The 21,131-nt window shown below is 44.0% G+C and overlaps 3 protein-coding genes across 4 annotated transcripts; all 3 read left to right on the forward strand.

The window, feature by feature from the left end:
• The first annotated feature begins 312 nt into the window (after window positions 1-312).
• commd3 (COMM domain containing 3) lies at window positions 313-3,667 on the forward strand. Its single transcript, XM_076051147.1, has 8 exons — window positions 313-513; window positions 1,507-1,618; window positions 2,081-2,144; window positions 2,256-2,290; window positions 2,766-2,826; window positions 2,907-2,963; window positions 3,057-3,110; window positions 3,482-3,667. The coding sequence occupies exons 1-8, from the start codon at window positions 375-377 to the stop codon at window positions 3,539-3,541; spliced, it is 582 nt and encodes a 193-aa protein (XP_075907262.1). The 5' UTR covers window positions 313-374; the 3' UTR covers window positions 3,542-3,667.
• A 5,277-nt stretch (window positions 3,668-8,944) lies between these two features.
• On the forward strand, window positions 8,945-14,823 carry bmi1a (bmi1 polycomb ring finger oncogene 1a). Its single transcript, XM_076051145.1, has 9 exons — window positions 8,945-9,594; window positions 9,812-9,908; window positions 10,336-10,391; window positions 10,973-11,020; window positions 11,182-11,290; window positions 11,836-11,875; window positions 12,098-12,196; window positions 12,483-12,563; window positions 13,322-14,823. Exons 1-9 carry the CDS (start codon window positions 9,120-9,122, stop codon window positions 13,721-13,723), a joined length of 1,407 nt encoding a protein of 468 aa, XP_075907260.1. The 5' UTR covers window positions 8,945-9,119; the 3' UTR covers window positions 13,724-14,823.
• A 1,473-nt stretch (window positions 14,824-16,296) lies between these two features.
• Window positions 16,297-20,785, forward strand: spag6 (sperm associated antigen 6). 2 transcript variants are annotated; one of them, XM_076051138.1, is made up of 11 exons: window positions 16,299-16,662; window positions 16,750-16,845; window positions 16,924-17,090; window positions 17,748-17,931; window positions 18,033-18,238; window positions 18,578-18,751; window positions 18,837-18,989; window positions 19,364-19,555; window positions 19,754-19,870; window positions 19,955-20,100; window positions 20,292-20,785. In XM_076051138.1, the coding sequence occupies exons 1-11, from the start codon at window positions 16,638-16,640 to the stop codon at window positions 20,389-20,391; spliced, it is 1,560 nt and encodes a 519-aa protein (XP_075907253.1). In that variant the 5' UTR covers window positions 16,299-16,637; the 3' UTR covers window positions 20,392-20,785. The 2 variants fall into 2 exon arrangements, with proteins under 2 accessions (XP_075907254.1, XP_075907253.1); XM_076051139.1 differs by lacking the exon at window positions 18,837-18,989 and having other exon boundaries at window positions 16,297-16,662.
• The last annotated feature ends 346 nt before the right edge of the window (window positions 20,786-21,131 follow it).

Below are 21,131 nucleotides of genomic sequence, written 5' to 3' on the forward strand. Positions count from 1 at the left end.
ATATGGGTTATTTATTGGTGTTAGCTGTTTATCTGGTTTAACATATTAAGGTTGTTTTTAACACTTCATTAGGGTGTGAATTGGGTGCTTTAGGTTAATCGGAGTCGTTGGTTTATTGACATGCCAGCAGGTATTTTATTTCCCTATGTGTATTCCAGCAATGGGCAGTGGTTCTCCCTGTCTCTCCTCGAGCAGGGCTGTGGAATTCATCGTATAAAGTCACATATCCCCCCCTAAATCCGACAGAGTCGCTCGTAATTCACCCTTTATTTCACTCCTGCGTGTCACTGATCTGCTGTTCCTCTCCTCGGCTCAAGCCTCGGCTGCTCTCTGGCACGCTACATCAGCTGATCCGTCACGTGTTCCATCACAAAATGGAGTTGTCCGAGTCCGTGCAGACGGGCTTGCGGTGCCTGGCCGATCCGGCCACCTTTGACCGGACCGGCTTCCAGGTACTGGTGGACGCGTCTTTCCGGAGCCTGCTCTCCTCTCGGGGCGACCCCACAGTTCTCGGTGAGCCCGCTCCGCCGCTCTTTTGTCTCCCGTTGCTACTTCCGGTTCCTCTCCTCGCGGACGTGCAGAGCAGAAGCCTCGGTGTTGACGGCTGTTTTTTTGGCCACCCCTCTTTTTTTTTCTTGCTCTGCTGCATGCTGCGAGTTGCCCGTAATCCAACTCCCCGTGTTTATGTTCGGTTCTGTAATGAGGCGAGAAGCAGCAGCAGCAGCAACAGCAATACTAGCAGCAGCAGCAGGAGCTAAAGCAATGTTAGCCTTTTCGCCTTGCTGCCTGCTTTGCATTCAGCAGCAGCTACTCAACCACTCGGGATTCCTTTTGTTATTTAAACTGCTAACAGGTCTCGTTTAGTGTATTCCAGAGACGATGTTGGTCTGTTTAACTCAACGTTAGCCCCGAACGCATCGTCCCCATGCATAGCCGATTTCTCCGCTGCTTTGAAGGTCCCTAAACGCAGCAGTAGAAATGCAGCTCATTGGTGATCCCCCATTTATTTTGCATTAAAAAAAAAAAAAAAAAAAAAAATCCTGCATAATGACGGCGGACCAACACCGTCACCTGTGCCCGGTGCCCGCACCATGCTGCCTCTTGTTTATTTCCACCCAACAACATCACGTGCTCATCTCCCGAAGCCGCCCACATTCAGCCAATTAAAAACAAATAAAAATGATTTGGAGAAAGGGATGTGTTATACAAACACAAACAAAGGACGCCCGAGCTGACTGAGCTCTGCCGGGCTGCATTCACATGCAAATCGCCATTGATTTCTATTCTGCACGTCAATCTGTTGAACCGGCGGAGCCCGAGGTATATGGATCGTGCATGTAAGGCTGCATCAGCTTGCACATCCATAGCAGTCAAATGCATCTGTTCCAAATAAGGGCTGAATTGTGCTAACGACATATTGGCACCCCCCACCCCGTGTGTGTGTGTGTGTGTGTGTGTGTGTGTGTGTGTGTGTGTGCGCGCGCGCGCGCGCGCGTGTGCGCGCAGACCAGCCCGAGCTGAAGCGCATCGACCAGATCGTGGTGAAACAGAGTCACACTGCAGCGACAACCCTCATCCTGGAGGCGGTGAAATATAACGCAGACCAGTCAACGATAAGGTACGCGTCATCTGACAGTTTTTTCCGTTCTGAGCGCCCTTCCCTTGTTTCTCCACTTGTTGATCTATCACTAACAGTGTCTGTGGGTGAAGTTGAAGACGCTGAAAGTCGACGAACCAAAAAAACAACCAAAACAAGCAAACATAGATCGGAATTTGGGTCAATCCGGACCTTGTGTTTGACGTTGACGGAAGAAAGACAGTTGTTATGTTGAGTCCTGGTTCTCCGATTTTTCTTTGAGATTCTCTTCCATCTCTTGCTTTTCTAAAATTAACTTTTAATCAATAAATAATCTCAAGACACCAGTCCACTTTTAACTGATCGACTGATTTTTTTAAATTTTTATTTGTTTATTAATTTTTGAAAAGTAAAATGCGTCGGTTTCAAAACAAGTGCAAACCAAGCGGCAGTTTTTCCACATTTGTGCAAAGCTGCTGACTGAGTGCTTTTTGTGTCCTGAAGCTCCTGTCTGGAAGAACTTTCATTCGCCGCAGAGAGAATAGAAATATTCTGTAGCGCACACGAGGTAAAATATCACACCTTGTTTCACTTAATCATCGTGTCAGACTTTTTTGTGGTCTCCCTATACTGCCAACTGGTCGGATTAACTTTTTTTATTTTAATTATTCATTTACAGAAACATAAAAAAGAACTGGGGCATCTGTTAGGAAGGTAAGCTATTGGAGGGTGACATAATGTTTTCTTCATAAACGCTGTTTTGAGATTTTTTTTTGTCCCAACAATGTCAAAAAACAACCTATAACTAAACGGCTTTGTAATAATTGTTATAATCGTGGTTCACTGAGCGATCTCTGATGTGCATGGTTATGAAGGTAACTTGTCAAAAGGAATAATGAAACTGAAAGAGTGAGAGCATGACATTTGTTTATTCTATTCATAACCGAGCAGAGTTCATCGTGTGCAAATGAGCGTGAACCATCGCGAGTGGAGGCTCTGCGTCACGGACAAAGTTCCACGTTCCCCGCTGGAATTTAAAGCTCGTTATTTTACGCGAAATTATGGGCTCACGCCGTTTTTAGACCTCAAATGAGTTGCTGACTGAACACGAGGAGTTTCAATAATCAGTGAGACATTTTTTTTTCCATGTTTTTCTAAATGGTTTTCTTTTTGTGTATTTCTTCTCCAGCATAGGAAGGGGTCCACCTCGGATTAACGACGTTTCCTGGCGCCTGCAGTACAACACCAAGGTAACGGCTTTGAGTGTATAGCATTCTGGAGGCTTGCACAAACTTCTCCAAGTTCGACTAAATGAATGTTTCTCCGACAGAAAGGTCATGTCGATAAGGTCAACGAGCCCTTCTACGCCATCTCTTTGAGCACTGAGGTGAAATGTTTGGGTCTTTTTTCCCTCCCTCGGATCCACTTTCCTCTGTTGTGGGGTCGCACTAAACAATATGCTTATGTTTTCTCTTGTTAGAAGGCAGGCTGCTCAGAGGATATCAACTTCACATGCACGGTGGAGCAGCTACAGGTGGAGTTTGCTTTGTTTTCCAAGAAGGGAAAGTCGACCTATACTTGGCGCCTTTCTCGGTCGAATATTTTAAAATCAACAAACACAAACCGAGATAAATATTGGTTTGACAACAATAAAGGTTTTTTTTTTTTTTTTTTTTTTAAATAGAAAAAATATTTGCGAAATAATGCGCACTCAAATAAAAACAACAAACACACAAGAAAAATATTTCATGGCAGTTCCGGCTAAAATTTACCTCAAGCACAATTTTTTCCCTTCACATTTCTTGTAGCTTTCTAAACCATTTTTACAAGGTGCTCGCATTTTTCCACGTCACCCTGATCTTCGTCTTCTTCTAAGTGGGGGAAAAATGTGTCTGTGCTTTTCAGGATTTGGTGGGGAAACTCAAAGACGCTGCCAAAAGTGTGGAGAAAGCCAGTCAGATGTGATGGCTGCGCCGGTGTCCTGTTTCCTGGAGCACTGAACCCTGGCAGATTCCAGCGACTTTTATGCGTCTTTATCGTGGCTGATACTGATTTCATTTCATTTGAAGTTGTTTTAATAAAAAAAAAGAATAAATCAATCGAAAGCCGTTGTTATCCTTGCGTATCCCTGCTGTGCGTTTGTTGAAGACTATAGCGTTGAAATAAAACAGAACATTCAATTAGTTTTCACATATTTTGCCGTCGGTGGCGCACTTGTCGAGCCAAGATGAAGAACGAGGAACGACAAATAAAAACACGCATCTCCTCCAAATATTTCGGTCCTCTCTCACCGTCCCACTTCTTTCGTCCATCCCAAAACCTTAAACATCACAAACATCCCAGACGCCTTCGTTCCCTCTCGGGTCGCAGGCTGCAGGATAAATGCTCCAATTCATCGAGTGGAAGTTGCTGCTCATGTGGCCCCCCTCCACCACTTTTCTCTCTCTCTTTCTCTCTCTCGCTCTCTCTTTTCCCCCCCGCTTCCTTGCAGATGTCAGGATAGCCTGCGACAAAGGTTTGACACACGGCCATTTGTCACATGAACGCATTTTTATCCAAGTTGCGGAGGTCTTTTCAAAAGCGGGGCGCCGAGCGGAGGAGGAGTGAATAAGGTGGGCTGCCTGCCTCGTGCCCCAATTAGGGCGAGGGGGCGACGGAACGGGGGCATTTTCAACGTCAAGACGCCACCGACGCGTGTGCGTGTGGCTTTCTGGAGTTTATTTTTAACAGGCGGCGGAGAAACTGCGAGTTCCCCCCCCCCCCCCCCACCGCCCGAACGTCGTCGTAAACCGAACCAAGCTGAACGCGAACTGAACAGGGTGTATATACCAAAGAGACGAGTGTAAGTTCCCTGCGTTTAATATATCGATGGCGCATTTTCCTAAATAACGCGTCAGACATTTGAAAAAGACCTGACACTGACGGTATTTTTCTTTTCTTTTCTTTTTTTCTTTTTGGCCACAAGCGCCTTTAAAGCAGCAGCCTCACACGCCAAGCAGCGATCGACTTCCGAAAAAAAAATATGGTTGCAAATAAAATAAAATAAAGTACTTTGCCGAATCCTAAAAAAAATAAAATAATCAAAAACAAAACGTCTGTTCTTGTTTTTTTTTTTATGATAGTGCGTAGCACAGGCGAGCAGCGTTTACACCGACAGTAATTCCCAGGCACCCTTAAGCAACTGGGTCACGTGACCAACGCGGGGCGGTCGAACTACAAGCCATTTTGGGGACGGTGTCAGTTTCCACGGAGCACGCACACGCACGGACTCTCGCTCTCTCGCTCGCTCTCTCTCTCTCTCTCTCTCTCTCTCTCTCTCTCACACACACACACACACACGTACACACACACACACACACACACACACACACACACACACACAAACGCACGGACACACACACGCACACTGCTGCTGTGTTTCACTGGCTGGAGGTGGTGGAGAGGGGCGGCGGCGGGGGGGGGGCGAGCCAAGCGGATATTTTGGAGGCAAAGTTATCGGTGCCGAAGTGCCAGATTTCTTCCCCGCAAAGCCGCGGAGCAACGGCCCGGAGCCGCCGAACCGGATTGTAGGTGCAGGCAGCGTCGCCCCGAGCGGCGAGGAGGCGGCGGCAGCGGCGGCAGTGGTGGTGGTGGAGGGCAGAAACGGACGGTGGAAGCGAGTTTGAATCCGCACGTCTGAAAATGCGCCGCGCTCCGCCGTGCGCTGCGCTCCGCCGCTGACAGCGTCTGCAGCCTGCTTCAAGATGGCGGCTCGGCTCCTATTCATTCGCTGCTGATTCGCCTCCCCGACAACTTTCATTGTCTTGCCCGCTTCCCGAGGCACGCCGATCGCCAGCCGCCCTTCATCAAACCCTCCCAGGTACGTTCTCCCTTCGATATGGTTCCGAAGCACCGGGTGCAGGAAGCGAAGCTCCGCTCGCCCGTTTCGTGGCGTGTTTTTCTCCCCCTGCTAACGCGCCGATCCAGCGGTGGATGCGAGGCTTTCAGCGGTGGCTACAACACGGTGATCCACCGACGTGGAGCTCTCGCTTGTCTCTATACTGTGTGCCTGCGTTTGTGTGTGTGTGTGTGCGCCACGTCCCCCCCCCAAACCCGTGAAAAGATGTTCCCTGCTCCGATACCGAGGCGGATCTTGACCCGGACGCGCCCTGGCCAGGACGAGTCGGCGTCGAGTCGTGTGTTCCTATAGGTTGCTTATGATTCGGTTGCGCCCTGAGTCCTGTGGATTTATGTAAAGTGCGAGATCTCGGGCGAACCGGGCTGTGTTGGATGAGACGGTCGCCGCAGCAAGTGCTTCGAACGCACCGTCTGAGCTCATTTCGCCACTTAACCTCTTTATTTTATAGAGTTGAGTTGTTTGGGTTGTGCTGGAGCGGATTGTGGTTTATTTTTTGCTTCCTGGTCCGATGTGTCGAATTTATTAACTTAACATGGGTCGTTGCCCTCCCCTATAGACCATGGTGGAGGAAGAGCGCTCGCTCTTCTGCTTTAATGTTACACATGCTGCTGCTTGGTAAATACTTGCATCATCTTTAGTCGACCCTCTAGTCGGGTGTGCGAAGGTGATTGTCTTATTTTTTGCCTCTCAACCGCAGCCTTCTTATTTAAGGAATAAAATGCTGGCGACGCGTCACACAAAAGGCTGCTTGTGTCTCACAGGATTTGATAATTAAATTTTTTTTTTACACTTCACACGGGGTGTGCTTGCTGTAGCACAGACAGCTCGTTTGTTCACGTCAGTGCATTTTCGGAATTTCCGTATCTCACCTTTTGCTCTAAAAATGTGTGCGGAAAGGCAGACAGACAGACAGTCAGATGCGAGTCAAGCGGGGCTTCTCCCTCCTGAGGGTTGCAGGGTCAAGCAGAAAAAAATACAAAAAACATATGTATATTTTTGAGTCACATTTGGACTTTTCCTGGGGAACTCGTGCGTGCCTCACGGGTTCAACTCATCCCATGTGTCCCTCCACGCGGGCTTGACAGCCACGCACGCCTGCGGGTGGATGTGATTTTGGACGTGTGTGGTCCGACAGTGGGACATGAAAACAGAAACGCATGAAGGAAAATTCCCCTGATTAAACAAGTTTGGCCCAATGCTGACAGTCGATGGCCTTCTTTTTTCTTTTTTAATTAATTGAAATATTTCCTCAGTAACTGCTCTGCTGCCCCACCCCCCAACACACACACACATTGCTGACTATAATTATGTCATTTCCAGCTGCTGTTGATTTACCTCCAACAGGAACCTTTATCGTTTTAGATCAAGGTAACTTTGTTTTTTTTTTCCTTGGCAGAATTAAATTTGTTACTATTGTAGCCTAAATCTACTTGACAAACTGAAAGGGCACACAGCCTGTAGATCCAAATCTGCGTCTGCAAACTGATGCACTGAACCAAACTGTGCATTGGCTCAGCGTTGGGTTTTTTTTTTGGGGGGGGGCGGTTTGTTTTGTTTTGTATTTTTTTTGCTTTTGTTCTAGTTGTTTTTTTGTTTTGTTTTTTGCTCTGTGCGACGATCATTTTTAATATTCGTTTCCAAACTTTGTGCAAGTGGCGGCGGTGGCTCACATGCTCCTCCAGATCAGATCAGAGGCAGAGCAGTTGTTCAAACACCAGCCCCAATGATTGATGGCGCAACAGGCTCCATGCACATTGCCCACACATTGTCCAATATCATCCATGTGTGCAGAAAATTGTAGCCGGCCAAAAAAAAAAAAAAAAAAAAAAGATATATTAAAAAAAAAAAAAAAAAAAAAAATCAGACCTCTTGCTCATTTTATTTCCCAACTTCTCCTTTTCTGTTTCTCCGGAGACCCGTGGGTTCAGCTGGGAAGCACCGGGCGTCCCAGCTGGTGCCGAGCTGGGATTGGCTGGTTTTTAGTTCGGCTGGGTGGGTGGGTGGGTGAGTGAGTGAGTGAGTGGAGTTGGGGCGCTGGCAAGGCTGGCAAGGGTGGCCGTCATCCAGTTTGAAGATGGTCACGTTGCCCGCGGAAGTTGTGTTGACTTTTTGCATTATTTTTGGTCTGTTCCCCGCCCAAATAACACCAACAACTCCGGCGTCACGCCATTGTCCCGCAACGAACAGCGGGCTACAGGGTGGCTATGAATGCGCCGTGTGTGCTGTGCTCTGCCTCGGTGTAAACATCACTTTTGGCAGAGGTGTGGTTTGTCTGACAGCAGCTCATGCTCCACCGCGCACCGCAAGTGACGTTTGTCGTTCATTTAACGCAACTGCCGAGACAAATAAATATGTTTCCCCCCCTCCATATCTAGTTGTCACTTTAACTTTTAGTTTGCCGTTGCACTCTGGGCAAGTCGCTGATTATCGCGCAGTCGCTGTAGGAGCGGAATGGTGGTGGTGGTGGTGGTGGCGAAGGGGGGGAATTCAGACAAACCCGACGGCGAATTAACGGGATTATGGGACGTGTACTTGTTTTAAATAATTCAAAAAGAATCACCGGGGAAGAAAGAGGGGGGTGGGGGGGAGAGAAACGCGTCGCTTTTGTTTCGTACCCTCCCCTCTTCTTCTTCTTTTTTTTTAAGCGAAGGAAGCCCCGCCGCCCGTCGAACCGCCGCCGTTCTATCCCCCCTCCCCGCCCCCCTTTGCACAAAATGGCAGCCGTGCTGTCTGTCGGCAGGCAGGCAGGCAGGCAGCAGCAGCAGCAGCCTGGCAGTCCAGCGGCTGTGCTGGCTGAGTGTGTGAGTGTGTGTGAGTGTGTGTGAGAGAGAGCGAGGGAGAGAGAGAGAGAGGGAGAGCTCGGAGGGGGCACGAAGGAAGCCTCCCTGTCCTCCTCCCTCCTCTTCCTCTCCTCCGTCCCCAGCTTCGGGGTGCTAACCGCCGGGTCTCGCCTCTGCTCGGGTCGGCTCGGCTCAATGGCGATCTGCCATGTGGGTTAAAAAGCAACGGGAGTTGCCATAGAAACCGCAGGTTTCTCCCGCCTCTCCAGTCCTCTCCTCTCCCCTCTTCCCGTGTGGCACACACCTGACTCGGCGAACCGTTCGTCTCCCATCACAACCCCTCCACCACCACCCACTTCCAACCATTTTCACCTCCCCGAACTATCGGATGTGTGCTTTACCGCTCGGATGCTAGCGGAGCGGGTCTATTTGATGGCGGTGGTGGATGGTTGTGGTCGCGGAAGCATCTTGTGAGGGCGGAAAGTTTCTAATTCCGTCGATCTGGTTTACAACCGGCTCATAATATGGCCAAAATTAGGTGGCTTTCTTTCTTTCTTTCTTTCTTTCTTTCTTTCTTTCTTTTTTTAGATCCGAGGTGCGACCCAATCCGCTCAGTCTAGTTTATTTTATTTTACAAATCAATTAAAATACAAATAAAAAAAAATAAAAAAAAATACAATCGCTCCAAGTATGTTTGTAAATATGGGACTCCCCAGACGCTAACTACGGCTTATGAACAGGGGGCCCACATACCATACAACAACCATAGATCACAAAGAAATTCCCCATTACCGTCCAATCCGGGTGTTATCACCCGGAATCGACCCCGCGTTTCTTGTTTTCCTTCATTGAAGCTGGTTTGTTTATGGAGCTGCTGATTTATGATTATTCACTGATCCCAAGCCATCAATCTGAGACACGGCCAAACCCCCATTTTCTCCCGTTTGGTTATTACCGAATTTGCATAAACGATGATGTTGCTTTAGCGCAGCCAAACAAACAGCAGCCCCTCCATCTCTCTCTCTCTCTCTCTCGCTCTCTCACTTTTTCACCTTCCGCAAATGGTGCGCTGCGCCAAGAGAAAAAGCCCGCAGCGCTTCGACTGTCAACGCATCTTCTAACTCCTTCCCTCCTCCTCTTTGTCTTTTTTTTTTTTTTTTTTGCGCAGGTTTCTTTTTTTTTTTTGTCGCCTTCGTTGTTGTTGTTGACCCAACCTTTCCCGGACAAAATGCACCGGACGACCAGGATAAAGATCACAGAGCTCAACCCGCACCTCATGTGCGTGCTGTGCGGGGGATATTTCATCGACGCAACGACCATCATTGAATGTCTTCACTCGTGTAAGCAACCGATTCCCGCTACTCTCTGGCAGTTTTGCATGTCAAATGCTGTTAGAATGTATATATATATATATATATTTTTTTTTATTTTTTTTTTTTTGAACGAATCATCCGTGATTCGCACGTCAGCATTTAACGCACTCCAACTTAGAATCCAAGGACAGACTCACCTTAAGGTTAAACTGGATGTTGACCCTTTTCCCGTCTGTTTTTGCAGTTTGCAAGATGTGCATCGTGCGCTACCTGGAAACCAGCAAATACTGTCCCATCTGTGACGTGCAGGTGCACAAAACCAAGCCTCTGCTCAATATTAGGTGAGACCTCCTCTGCCACAGTCTGGATTTTGTTTTTGTCTCATAAAGCCGAATAAGAAATTTTAAAAAATGCTATTTTTCCCTATAATGTGCTTCACTTCAACTGAGTTTTCTCTCTTTTTTGCTTCTTGAACATCTACAAGTTATTGAGTGTCTATTATGTTGTTATCGTTTATTTGTAGCCGCTGCTAAACAAGTAAAAAGAGTATTTCTTTCCTGTTGGCAGTTAGATTTGCTTGTAACTGAATAGTAATGTCGCCTTGTGCGTCACAAGATGATACAGAGATGATTCATGGACTTTAAAGCTAAATATAGCATGACTGTGGTGCTGTGAAGGCGCCACATTTGACACATTTTCAAATGTTATTTTTCTTAGTGTTGAACAACTGTAATTATTGTATAATTCAAACGCTGCTCACTCCTCAAGGTCTGACAAGACTCTACAGGACATCGTGTACAAGCTGGTCCCCGGCCTGTTCAAAAGTAAGAGCACTACAGGCACACCGTTTCTGATCCAACATGTGTTTACTTTCAGTCTGACTCGGCGTTCAGCTACTCGGTAGTTTCGTCTGTCGTCAGGCGGCAATTTTAGGACAGCGGCACAAATGAGCTGCTGCCTGCGTTACTGCCAATAAGCAACAGCAAAGTGCCAATGTTGTATTAAAGCATCTTTTGAATTTTTATTTTGTTCAGAATTTTGAATTTGTATCTGAGTAGAAAAGTCTGCTCTGGCTGCTTCTCTTGGATTAAAATGTTGACGTGACCACTTGTGTTAACTGTGCTAAAATGTGCTGTTTTCATCACTACACACTAAATCTCAATTACTATTTTTGTAGTTTTTTTTTTTTTTTTTTTTTTTGAATAATCCTCAGTTAGTATTCTGTGACATGTCACTGCCCTGACGTCTCGAAACCTGTTTTTTTTTTTTTTTTTAAGATTCCTGCTCAAAGCAGCAACACAAATTATGCCACCAACTCTTTTTCATTTTAATTTTAGTCGACAAAGCAGGTTTTTGCTGGCATGAGTCCACCTCCTAACTGTTTGCTCTCTGATTGTGCCCTCAGATGAAATGAAGAGGAGAAGAGACTTTTATGCAGAGCACCCCGTTGATGGTAAGTCTTACCAGAAAATGTTGTGTTTCTCTTATTGCTTGGCAGACTCAGGACAAGGACATAACAGTGGTTCACTCGTGATGCAGTGTTTTAAAAAATAAAATTGCGACGGTTCTTTTTTAAAAATCTGTATTTTAACCCAATTTTTGATTTTCCCCTAGCCTCTAATGGATCAAATGAGGACCGTGGACAGGTGGCAGACGAGGACAAAAGAATTATTACAGATGATGAAATCATCAGCCTCTCTATTGAGTTCTTTGATCAGGGCAGGTAGGTGGTTTTTTTTTTCCATTTTCTTTTCTGACAATATTTCCCAACTGATGTATATTTCCTGTGATACTTCTCCTCTCCATGTTTACAAACAGCAAACATTCTTCATCCTCCATAAAAGTATCTACAGCTTAGTGTCGTCCATGTTCTGATATTAATTGGAGCTGTTCCAAAAATGTTTCCTCTAAAAAGATTTTTTTTTAAAAAGTACATGCTTTGTGTTAACTGCCCCTGTGTTCATTTACATGAATTCTCTATTATTCTGCATTGTGTATTTATTTCTGTATGAAATAAACAACTTTGTTTCATTTGAAAATATAGAAAATTTGCTTTTTCATCAGCTGCTTTCTGCAAAAAACACAACAAAACACGATTCGTGGGTCAAGGTTTAAAACACAATAATCACAGACCTAACTAAATTAAAGTTTTTTGAAGATTGAAATTTCCTCTCATAATGTGTACTTGTGGATATTCTGACGAATTTATCAACATGAATATCATTGTAAAGTAATATTTCCTTTTTTCCCCCTTTCTTTTATTTTTAGACTGGGAGGAAGAGTAGAGGACAACCAATCAAAAGATCAGGTACTGGTCATGGATTTTGTCAGAACTTTATTGCACCTGTGCAGTATTTGGGAGAGGAAACCTGCAGGCATTTATTTGCCCTCCCTTATTAGAAATAAACCTCATCCTTTTTCTCAGGACTGCAATTTTCCTGCAGTGCATGTTTTAAGGTGGACAGTCTGTAATCATCAAGAACACAATAACATGCACAAAGTTATTAATAATGATATAAATATTTTTCAGGTGGCAAACAAGAGGTACCTACAGTGTCCAGCAGCCATGACAGTCATGCATCTGAGGAAGTTTCTGCGCAGTAAAATGGACATCCCAAGCACCCACCAGGTCCTCGCTCTTCTTTTATTTCAACATCTAGTTACTTTTCAGTAATTCAGGCGATACATTGAAATTCCTCCAATAAAAATGTCATTGGCTTGTGGCTAGATATATATATATATGTATGTGTATGTATATATATATATATATATATATATATATATATATATATATATATATATATATTATTTCTTTTTTTACGTCAAATAAAATAATTTACCTTTATTCTCCATAAATTCAAATGATTAATTTCTTATTCATTTTTTTCTTTTCAAAACATTTCCCCTCTCTCTAGGTTGAAGTCATGTATGAGGATGAACCTCTGAAAGATTACTACACGTTAATGGACATAGCATATATCTACACCTGGAGAAGAGTAAGAGACCCTTTTCTTATGACAGGTTTCATTCATTAGTTTGTTTGTCATTAGTATAAAACTGTCTTTTTATATTTGCCATAATTGTGTCACAAGCTCATACAGAAGCTTCAAAGATTTTAGAATGTCTTTTAAAAAAAAGAAGATAAAATTAACTTGGACAGTACATGTCTAAAGAAACTGACAAATGCAGATAATTCAATATGTTTGAGTCGAAACAGAGATTTTTAATCTATAGTTTAAAAATGTATACTTCAATTACTAGTGGTTTTAAATTGCTGTTGTTGATTTAAGAATTATTTTAAAGAAAGATTGTTTGTAGATTATCTGAATGGTAAAGGGGGAGGCGCAAATAAATATATGCAAATCTCCAATTTTGGCTGTATGCCCCTCATCTTATTCCCAGAGGAGTGGTAATAATACAGCTGACTGCTGACAACCCCCTCACCATCCTTACAAAATGCAGCTGAAACCCCCCCCCCCCTCAAAAAACAAAAAACAAAACCCCCCAGATGAACTGCATTGTCAGCGCCGTTTTTGAGAAGAAAAAAAAAACGGTTAAAGACAAATAAAACACTAATTTTGTGGAAAGCAAAAAAAAAATAAAAATGTTAAAGGCTCTATTTATTTCTGTCTCTGAAATAGAAATATTACAAATAAACTGCATAATCAGCACAATTTTAAATAAAAAAGAAAAATGTGAGAAGAATAGATGTGTGTATATTATCATTATTATTATTATTATTATTCCTCGCTAGAACGGCCCTCTGCCGCTGAAGTACCGGGTCCGACCCAACTGTAAGAAGATGAAGGTGAGCCACTCCCAGCAGGAGAGCCAGAACAACAGCACAAGCAGATCCGGTCCAGAGAGCGATTCGGCCAGCGACAAGGCAGGAAGCCCCGCCGGGGCTCCGTCCACGTCGTCGTCGCTGCCCAGCCCGGGGACCCCCGCTCAGTCCCCGCACCCGCAGCTCTCGCACGGCCCCGCCACCGTCAACGGAACCCCGTCTGCCGCTCCTCCTCCTCCTCTTCCTCCTCCCAGTCTTCCTCCTCCTCCGACCCAAAACCGGCCTTTCACTCAGTTCGTAAGCGGCGGCGGAAGCGGCAGCAGCAAACCCCGGAAGGTGTCCCTGAACGGCTCGTCAACGTCTTCCGGATGACGCGGGACTCCGAAGCGAAACGAACCGAACCGAACCGAACCGAACCGGAGGCAGCCAACGCCAGACACTCGCTCTCAACTAATACCGTTTTCATGCCAACATAGTTCCATCGTGTAGACAATGTTATCTCGTTCTCCATTTGTGTTTCTAAATATTATTCCATCGTATGTATGTTTTAAACGTAGTGGAATCAGAGACATTTCAAAATAAAATGATTGCGGAAGTCGGGCATGGGACTTTTTTTTGTTTGTTTGTTTTGTTTGGAAAAAAAAAAAAAAAGAAGAAGCGGATTTTTGAGTGGAGCAGAGAGTTGGACCAGAGGACGGCGCTCATTTATTCCCCTTTAAAGCTGCATCTTTATTTTACACAGCAACCGAGGACACACATTTAATTTTTTTTTCTTTTTTTCTTTTTTCTTTTTTCTTTTTTTTCTTTTCTTTTCTTTTTTTTTTTTCTTTCTTTCTTTTTTTTTTTTTTTTTTTACTCAAAACGTGTTCATCATTTTTTTGTGTGTGCACGCGCTTTGGGACAATTCTCCAAGCAGTCATTTTGAACATGCATGCTCATGATAATGACGCTTGGGTTTTGTTTTTTAAATGGATTGCGTGGGTTCAGTCACGCGTTTCTGACTGGTGCGGCCGTTTTCAAGCGTTTATTTTTGGGGGGGATTTTGGGCGGGTGAAAAAAAAATTATGTAGCGCTGTTGGCTTCATTGAAAAGGAATCCCTCTGGAGGAGTAAAACAAAAAAACCCACTTTAAATCGCCTTTTTACAGGAAAAAAAAAATCAACAGTTTTCTTGTAGCTGTGAAAATCATGGCTCAATGATCACCGTCTCGTTTCAAGCAGTCCCTGTGTAAATAGACCCAAGATGCATATTTAATCAGTTCTTCTCTTCATGCCACTTGATGTGAGGGGTGACCCGCGCTCCTTCTGTTCACTTCCTCCCTGACAGGTTCAATAACAGACAGACAATTTTTCATGTCCTCCAAGCCTCCTCCGTGTTCTCCGTATTTGTATCGCTCGATTGTATGGACAACTTATTGTATTGTTACTGTTGCACAGTATAAAACATCTAAATAAAAAAACATTTTACACTTATCGGAGCGGAGCTATTTGTTCGCTGAGGGGTTTTTGGCCACGCTGCTGCTCTGACGTCACATCGTGAATAATGCTTCATTATAGTCAATCTGTTATTGTTACTGCTATTGCTGTTGTGTATACCGGTTGAGGTCAGGAGCGCGAAGGTTCGTTTTTGCGACTTAACTTTACAGCTTTTTGGAAATGACGCGAGGAAAATTTGTCGCTCAACAAAAAAAACCTGCGCGATATTGTATTCTCATTGAAAGCCTCCGATGGCGCTAAAAAATAAAAACCTAATTAATCTGAAAGAGCTATGTAATTGTTTTAAATCCATTTATTTTATTTTATTTATACATAAACTATTATTTATATATTTTAAATGCAGTTTTCAAAACTAAACCTAAAAATCGGTCTCGTGACAATATTGGTTGTCTTTCAATGTTTCCGGCAACCGATCACATACACTTAAAAATTAAAATATTGTTCGTTTCTGCTTTGCTGGTACAATTATTGCCACCTGACACACTTAAGGTTTATTACGTATCACGGTACAATTATCCGCGTGACAAGAACAACGCGTGCGATAGTTGTCGAGAAAATAAACAAAACTCCAAGAAACACCACTTTTACCTATAGATTTAATTTTCTTAATTTGAAATACCCGCGTTCTTGTCAGGCTTCTGATTTAATGATTAGGCTAAACGTCCAATATAAAAGTTTTTCTTCAATCGTCCGACCACAAGTCTTGTTATATGTAGGTTTTGATAAAACACGCTTCAGTCAGCATCGACCTGCTAAAATATAGTTTATATCTATATAACACACTTATGTACTCTTGAATACTTTTTTAAAATATTAAAATGTATACGCATGCATAATTATAATTTTATCGTATTTTTTTTAATTTTTTTTTTACGCATTTAATTTATTCAATTAGAGCCGAAGGCTGTCGGGTGTATAGGCGGGTTTATAGTAGCTAAATTGAGAAATGTTATATAATTTCCATAAAGCCTTTTTAGAAGCCCTTTGTCATGATTTAGGTGGGTGGAGGGAAAAGGAAAATGAAACTAATCAATAGACGTTGCGCGCAACATTTCAAATAAAAACTGGTGCGTTCAAATCAATTTTTTTTTAATTTTTTTTAAAACTTGATTATTTCTCCCCTTTCTCTTCTCCGAAGATTTTTCTGCGAACCCTCCTCCATACGACTGTGCGTCAACAGAAGAGTAGATCTACAGTTTGTTTGTGAAGTATTTTACTTATTCAAGCTCGTTTGGAAAAAGAAATCAAATTTCTTCACCGTCGTGACGCTCAGTTGGAACGTCAGCAATATTCACCACGTCGACATGTCTGAATGCAGTCAGTTACTTGCTGCAAAGCCATCGACCAGCGAAGGCACGGGTCGTGCTTTTTTCTTAGAATTCTGACTTTAAACACTTCGACTTCAAAGTGGAAATTTTGCAAACACATTTTTTTTTCGCAAGCCTTGAACGCAAAACCATTGCGAGATTTAAAATAAGGAAAATAGGAAGATGAGTTGAAGAGAGTTGTCTTCCGTATAGCTGCTGCTTGATGAGAGGCTCCGTCCTCTCTGAAGGCACGAAAACGCAGGTGAAAAGTGTCCCCAGAGTGACTCATCTGCTGCAATAGACGATCTTCGCCAGGAGCGGCCGTCTACGCTACTTCCTGTATTGCCCTGGCAACTCTTCACAACAGCGTCGGCAGACAGAGCACCAAAGCACCGCGGGCTCTCCTGGAAAATAAAACGCTGCATCGAATACATCTACAAAAATATTGTTTTTTTTTTTTATTCTTAAAGTGACGTCAAAACAATGAGTCAGCGACAGATCATACAAGGTGAGAAACGTTGTAGTTTATTCAAACACAGAGAAAGAATGTGCGGTTGAATAAACGGTCCTGCTGTGTTTGCTGTGCTCTTTGCAGTTTTCGAGCAGTACCAGAAATCGAGAATGCAGTTCGTCAAAACGGTGGCAGACCTGGCAACCCGCTCGCAGAACATAGAGTTCTTACAGAACGCTGGTAAGGAAATCAGACGGAATTAGATTTAGGTGCATTTCCTATGTCTTTAGCTTTCCCGTCTCACATCTCCTGCGGTAGGTGTCATGCCTTTGCTCCACCCACTCATGCTGGACGTGGTGCCCGGCATCCAGCAGACAGCGGCCCGGGCTCTGGGCCACCTGGCCGACCAGAGCGAGGACATGGCCGCAGCTGTGGTCCGCCAGGACATTCTGCCTCAGATGGTTCGATCCCTGTCCCGCCAGAACGTAAATACATCCTGTTGACTCTATAAAATACTGAAAATTTGCTGTATTGCGTTTATTTACTTACTTTAAACGCCGTAGAAAAATAAATCTTCCTCCAGATAGAACAGTGAACCTTTACACATGGAGCCAAATTGATTTAAATTTTTTAACAGTAGACCTTTTCCACGCACGAACAATACATTTAAAAATAAAATAGCAATAATAAACCAATTAACTAATAATAAAATCCTTCAATGAACATGCAACCATTCAAACTCAGGCCTTGGAGTAGAAAGAAATAGTGCATCAGGAAAACGTTAATTATAGTCTGGTAAAGTAAATAGTCTGCCACAATACCAGCAGAGCATTCTGGGATTAGTAGTAAGCAGTATATGTGCTGTATATTAGCGGCAGGCCAGCTCTGGTAGTCATTTAATTTTGGCTCGAGGGCCAGAGTTTAACACTTATGCTTTAGCGTATTCCACACGCTTTTTCTATTTAATACATTCATATGGGGACAAAGTACGTTTAGAATGCCAGGGCTCTGTTTCTTTCTATTTTTTTTTTTTTTTTAAAGATTGCATTGGAAACCGCGCATTTTTGTGGCACACATGTGACATTATTGCCGCGGTCTCTGCGAGTGAAGGTTGATTGTGACTTGACTGTTTTGCATTGCAGAGGTTCTACATGAAGGAGGCAGCGTTCGTATTGCGCGCTGTGTCCAAACACTCCCCGCAGCTCTCACAGGCTGTGGTGGGCTGCGGTGGGGTGGACGCTCTGGTCACCTGTCTGGAACAGTTTGACAGCGGCGTGAAGGAAGGTGCCGCCTGGGCTCTGGGATGCATCGCACGGCATGACGCATGTAAGCAGGACCAAGACACTTGAAAACAGTCACTCTCTTTTTTTTTAATATATATATGACTTACATAATAATGAAAGTCCCCTCTTCTCATCACACGTCAGCGCTGTCTCAGTCAGTCGTGGATGCCGGGGCCGTCCCCCTGTTGGTGCTCAGCCTCCAGGAACCCGAGCTGGCCCTCAAACGCATCGCAGCCTCCACTCTCAGCGAGCTCTCCAAACACACGCCAGAGCTGGCCCAGATGGTTGTGGACAATGGTGCCATCCCGCATCTGGCTCAAATGATCCTCAACCCAGACGCCAAGCTAAAGGTAGAACACGAAGCTGCTTTCATTGTATTCAATAATTAATGGCTTCTATGACTTATTTTTCTTTTGGCAAAAATGTAACAAACTGGCATAAATAGCACGAAGTGCTGGCAGAATTTTACAAGACAAGTAAACTCATTTAATTGTGTAAATATGTTTTGTTTCCACTCGTTGTATTTATACGTCAATATTTTTTTTTAATTTTTTTTTAAATACAAAATCAAAATGCATCGATTCAAGTTCAAAAGGCATTTACTTAGACCTAAAATCAAATTTACAAAAGTGAAACTCAGTGCAGCAGCGCGTCTTGCCTCTATGCGGTGTGTGTTTGTCTCCCTCTAGAGGCAGGTGTTTTCGGCTCTCAGTCAGATCAGCAAACACTCGGTGGACCTAGCAGAGATGGTGACGGAAGCCGACGTGTTTCCCGCGGCGCTGACCTGCCTCAGGGATCAGGACGAGTACGTCCGCAAGAACGTCACCACCCTGATGAGGGAGGTGGTGAAACACACGCCTGAGGTAATTCACACGAAGCCACAAACAAACACAGGCACAGAAATACACGGCAGGTCATAAGGTCATTTACGATTGTGTGTGGCTCCAGCTGTCCCAGCTGATTGTAAACTGTGGTGGTTTGGGAGCTGTGATCGACTGTCTGGGCAATTGTAGCGGAAGTCAGCGACTGCCGGGCATCATGATGCTGGGATACGTGGCAGCGCACAGTGAGAACCTCGCCATGGCTGTCATCCTCTCCAAGGTGTGTGTGTGTCAACCATCATTCATTACGCCAATCCGAACCATTGATCATTAAATGTCTTGATGGTCTTGGACCTTTGCATTTATCTGGTCCACTGTTTTTTGTACTTTGAATGGTTCCAAATGTTAGAACACCATGACCTCAAAGTTGTGACACGGGTTCCCTTTCTTGTTGGAGTGCATTGTGCTTGTTTTTAATGTGAAGCACACGTTTGTTTGTTGTTGTTTTTTTTTTTTTTAAAGCATGTTAAAAGTGCAATCCAAATAATTAAGTACATTGCTGTGATTTGAAAACCGGGCAAATTACCTCTGTTTTCCCATGTAGCTCACTCTGCTTATCATTGCGCTGTGTGTCCTCTGCCTCCGGCCCCGCAGGGGGTGAATCAGTTGGCCTTGGTCCTATCCGAAGAGAGCGAAGACCACATCAAGGCAGCCACAGTGTGGTCTATCGGCCAGATAGGGCGACACACACCAGAGCACGCCAAGGCAGTGGCCCTGGCCAACCTGCTGCCCAAACTGCTGGAGCTCTACATGGACGCCAGCAGCTCAGAGGACCTACAGACTAAAGTAAAGTTTTCTCCTCCTGTGGTGTACTGACTTTTAATTTAGCCACAATGTTACGTGTCACGTTTTACTTTTAATTAAGTGTTAGAAATTATCACGTTTCACAGAAATTAAATCATCTTCTTAAATCATCTTTTTTTTTTTTTTGTTTAGCTCCAAAGTGAAAATGCGTATCTAATTGAATACCAATGACCATTTCAGAGTAAGACCGCTCTGAAGACCATACTGCAGAAGTGCACATTCCTGCCTGGATTGGAGCCCCTCCTTTTCGATGCGCCGAGCAACATTCTCAAACATGTACTCTGTCAGTTCAGCAAGGTGCGTGTTTTACTTTTAGAATGGCTGTAGTCTTGAATAGTTTGATTATCTCCCAGTGTAACCCTGCCACCATACCTGTCGAAGGTGCTGCCACATGACAGCAGGGCACGCCGTCTCTTTGTGACCAGTGGGGGCCTGAAGAAAGTGCAGGAGATCCAGGCAGAGCCAGGCTCTGTTCTGCAGGAGCAAATCAATGCAATCAACGCCTGTTTCCCTGATGAGATAGTCAGGTAAAATGATTCCTTAATGCAGTACACACACACTCCCAGATGCAGAAATGCACAGTAAGCCAAGAGTGACAGATCACATGACCACAGAGTCTGCTGCGAGTCAAGATACACAAAAATTTAAAAGTATATTGCTATCTTTAAAAGCGTATTTTAAAGTGCTGTTTAACATATTATCACTCTGTCTCCATTAGGTACTACTCCCCTGGATATTCAGAGGTTCTTCTGGAGCAGCTGGAGAACTACAGCCAAAACAAGAATCCAGTCGATTCATCAAACAATCTGACAGAATAATAATGAAACATTTTAATAATAAAATACAAAATAATAATAATAATAATAAAGTTGGAAAAAGCGTGTGGAATTATTTTATTTGAATCTTTAATGTAAATTGCCCATTTGCAGCATTGCTGTTTCACCAATTTTTGTTATTTTTATATTATTATTACTGTAACAGTGTAGTTTCCCAATTTGGGATCAATTAAATACAGCTATCTAAATGAGAGAAATGTGGGGTTTATTGAACCAAAAGTAGCAGGAAACAACACTGGGCGTAAAGCTCTGCTGACGTCTCTAACTGAAATATATTTTAGGAATCCTCTTATCCCCTAATTATTCCATTTCACAACTGTGGTGATTTAAATGTCCTGGACACAAACAACTATAATAAAGACTAATGTAATATAAAGACTGCGTCTCATTTAGGTCAGAATAAAGTCCAAACACTGCCACCGTCCCCACTACACGTCATCAGCTTAATCAGATTCATCTGTTGCCTCAGTTATTTTGTTCCGTCGGGCTTCATTTCTGGTTTGAGCTGCTGAACGGGACAGACAGACGGACGGCGACAAGCTACCGAGCCACCTGGCCAGCACCAAAATGCCGAGCTCGCTAGCTCATGTTTTCTTGTAAAAACAGCTCCCGGAAGAAGCCAACAGCGGCAAACAAAAGCCACCCGACCTGTACAAGCAGGGGAATTCGTAATGTGTTCCAAATGGACGAGCTTGAACTGCTGTGAGTCAGGAACTCACGAG

Source organism: Nelusetta ayraudi, unplaced genomic scaffold (genome assembly GCF_046127955.1).
Source record: "Nelusetta ayraudi isolate G7.1 ecotype Tasmania unplaced genomic scaffold, CSIRO-AGI_Nayr_v1 ptg000132l, whole genome shotgun sequence".
NCBI lineage: Eukaryota > Metazoa > Chordata > Actinopteri > Tetraodontiformes > Monacanthidae > Nelusetta > Nelusetta ayraudi.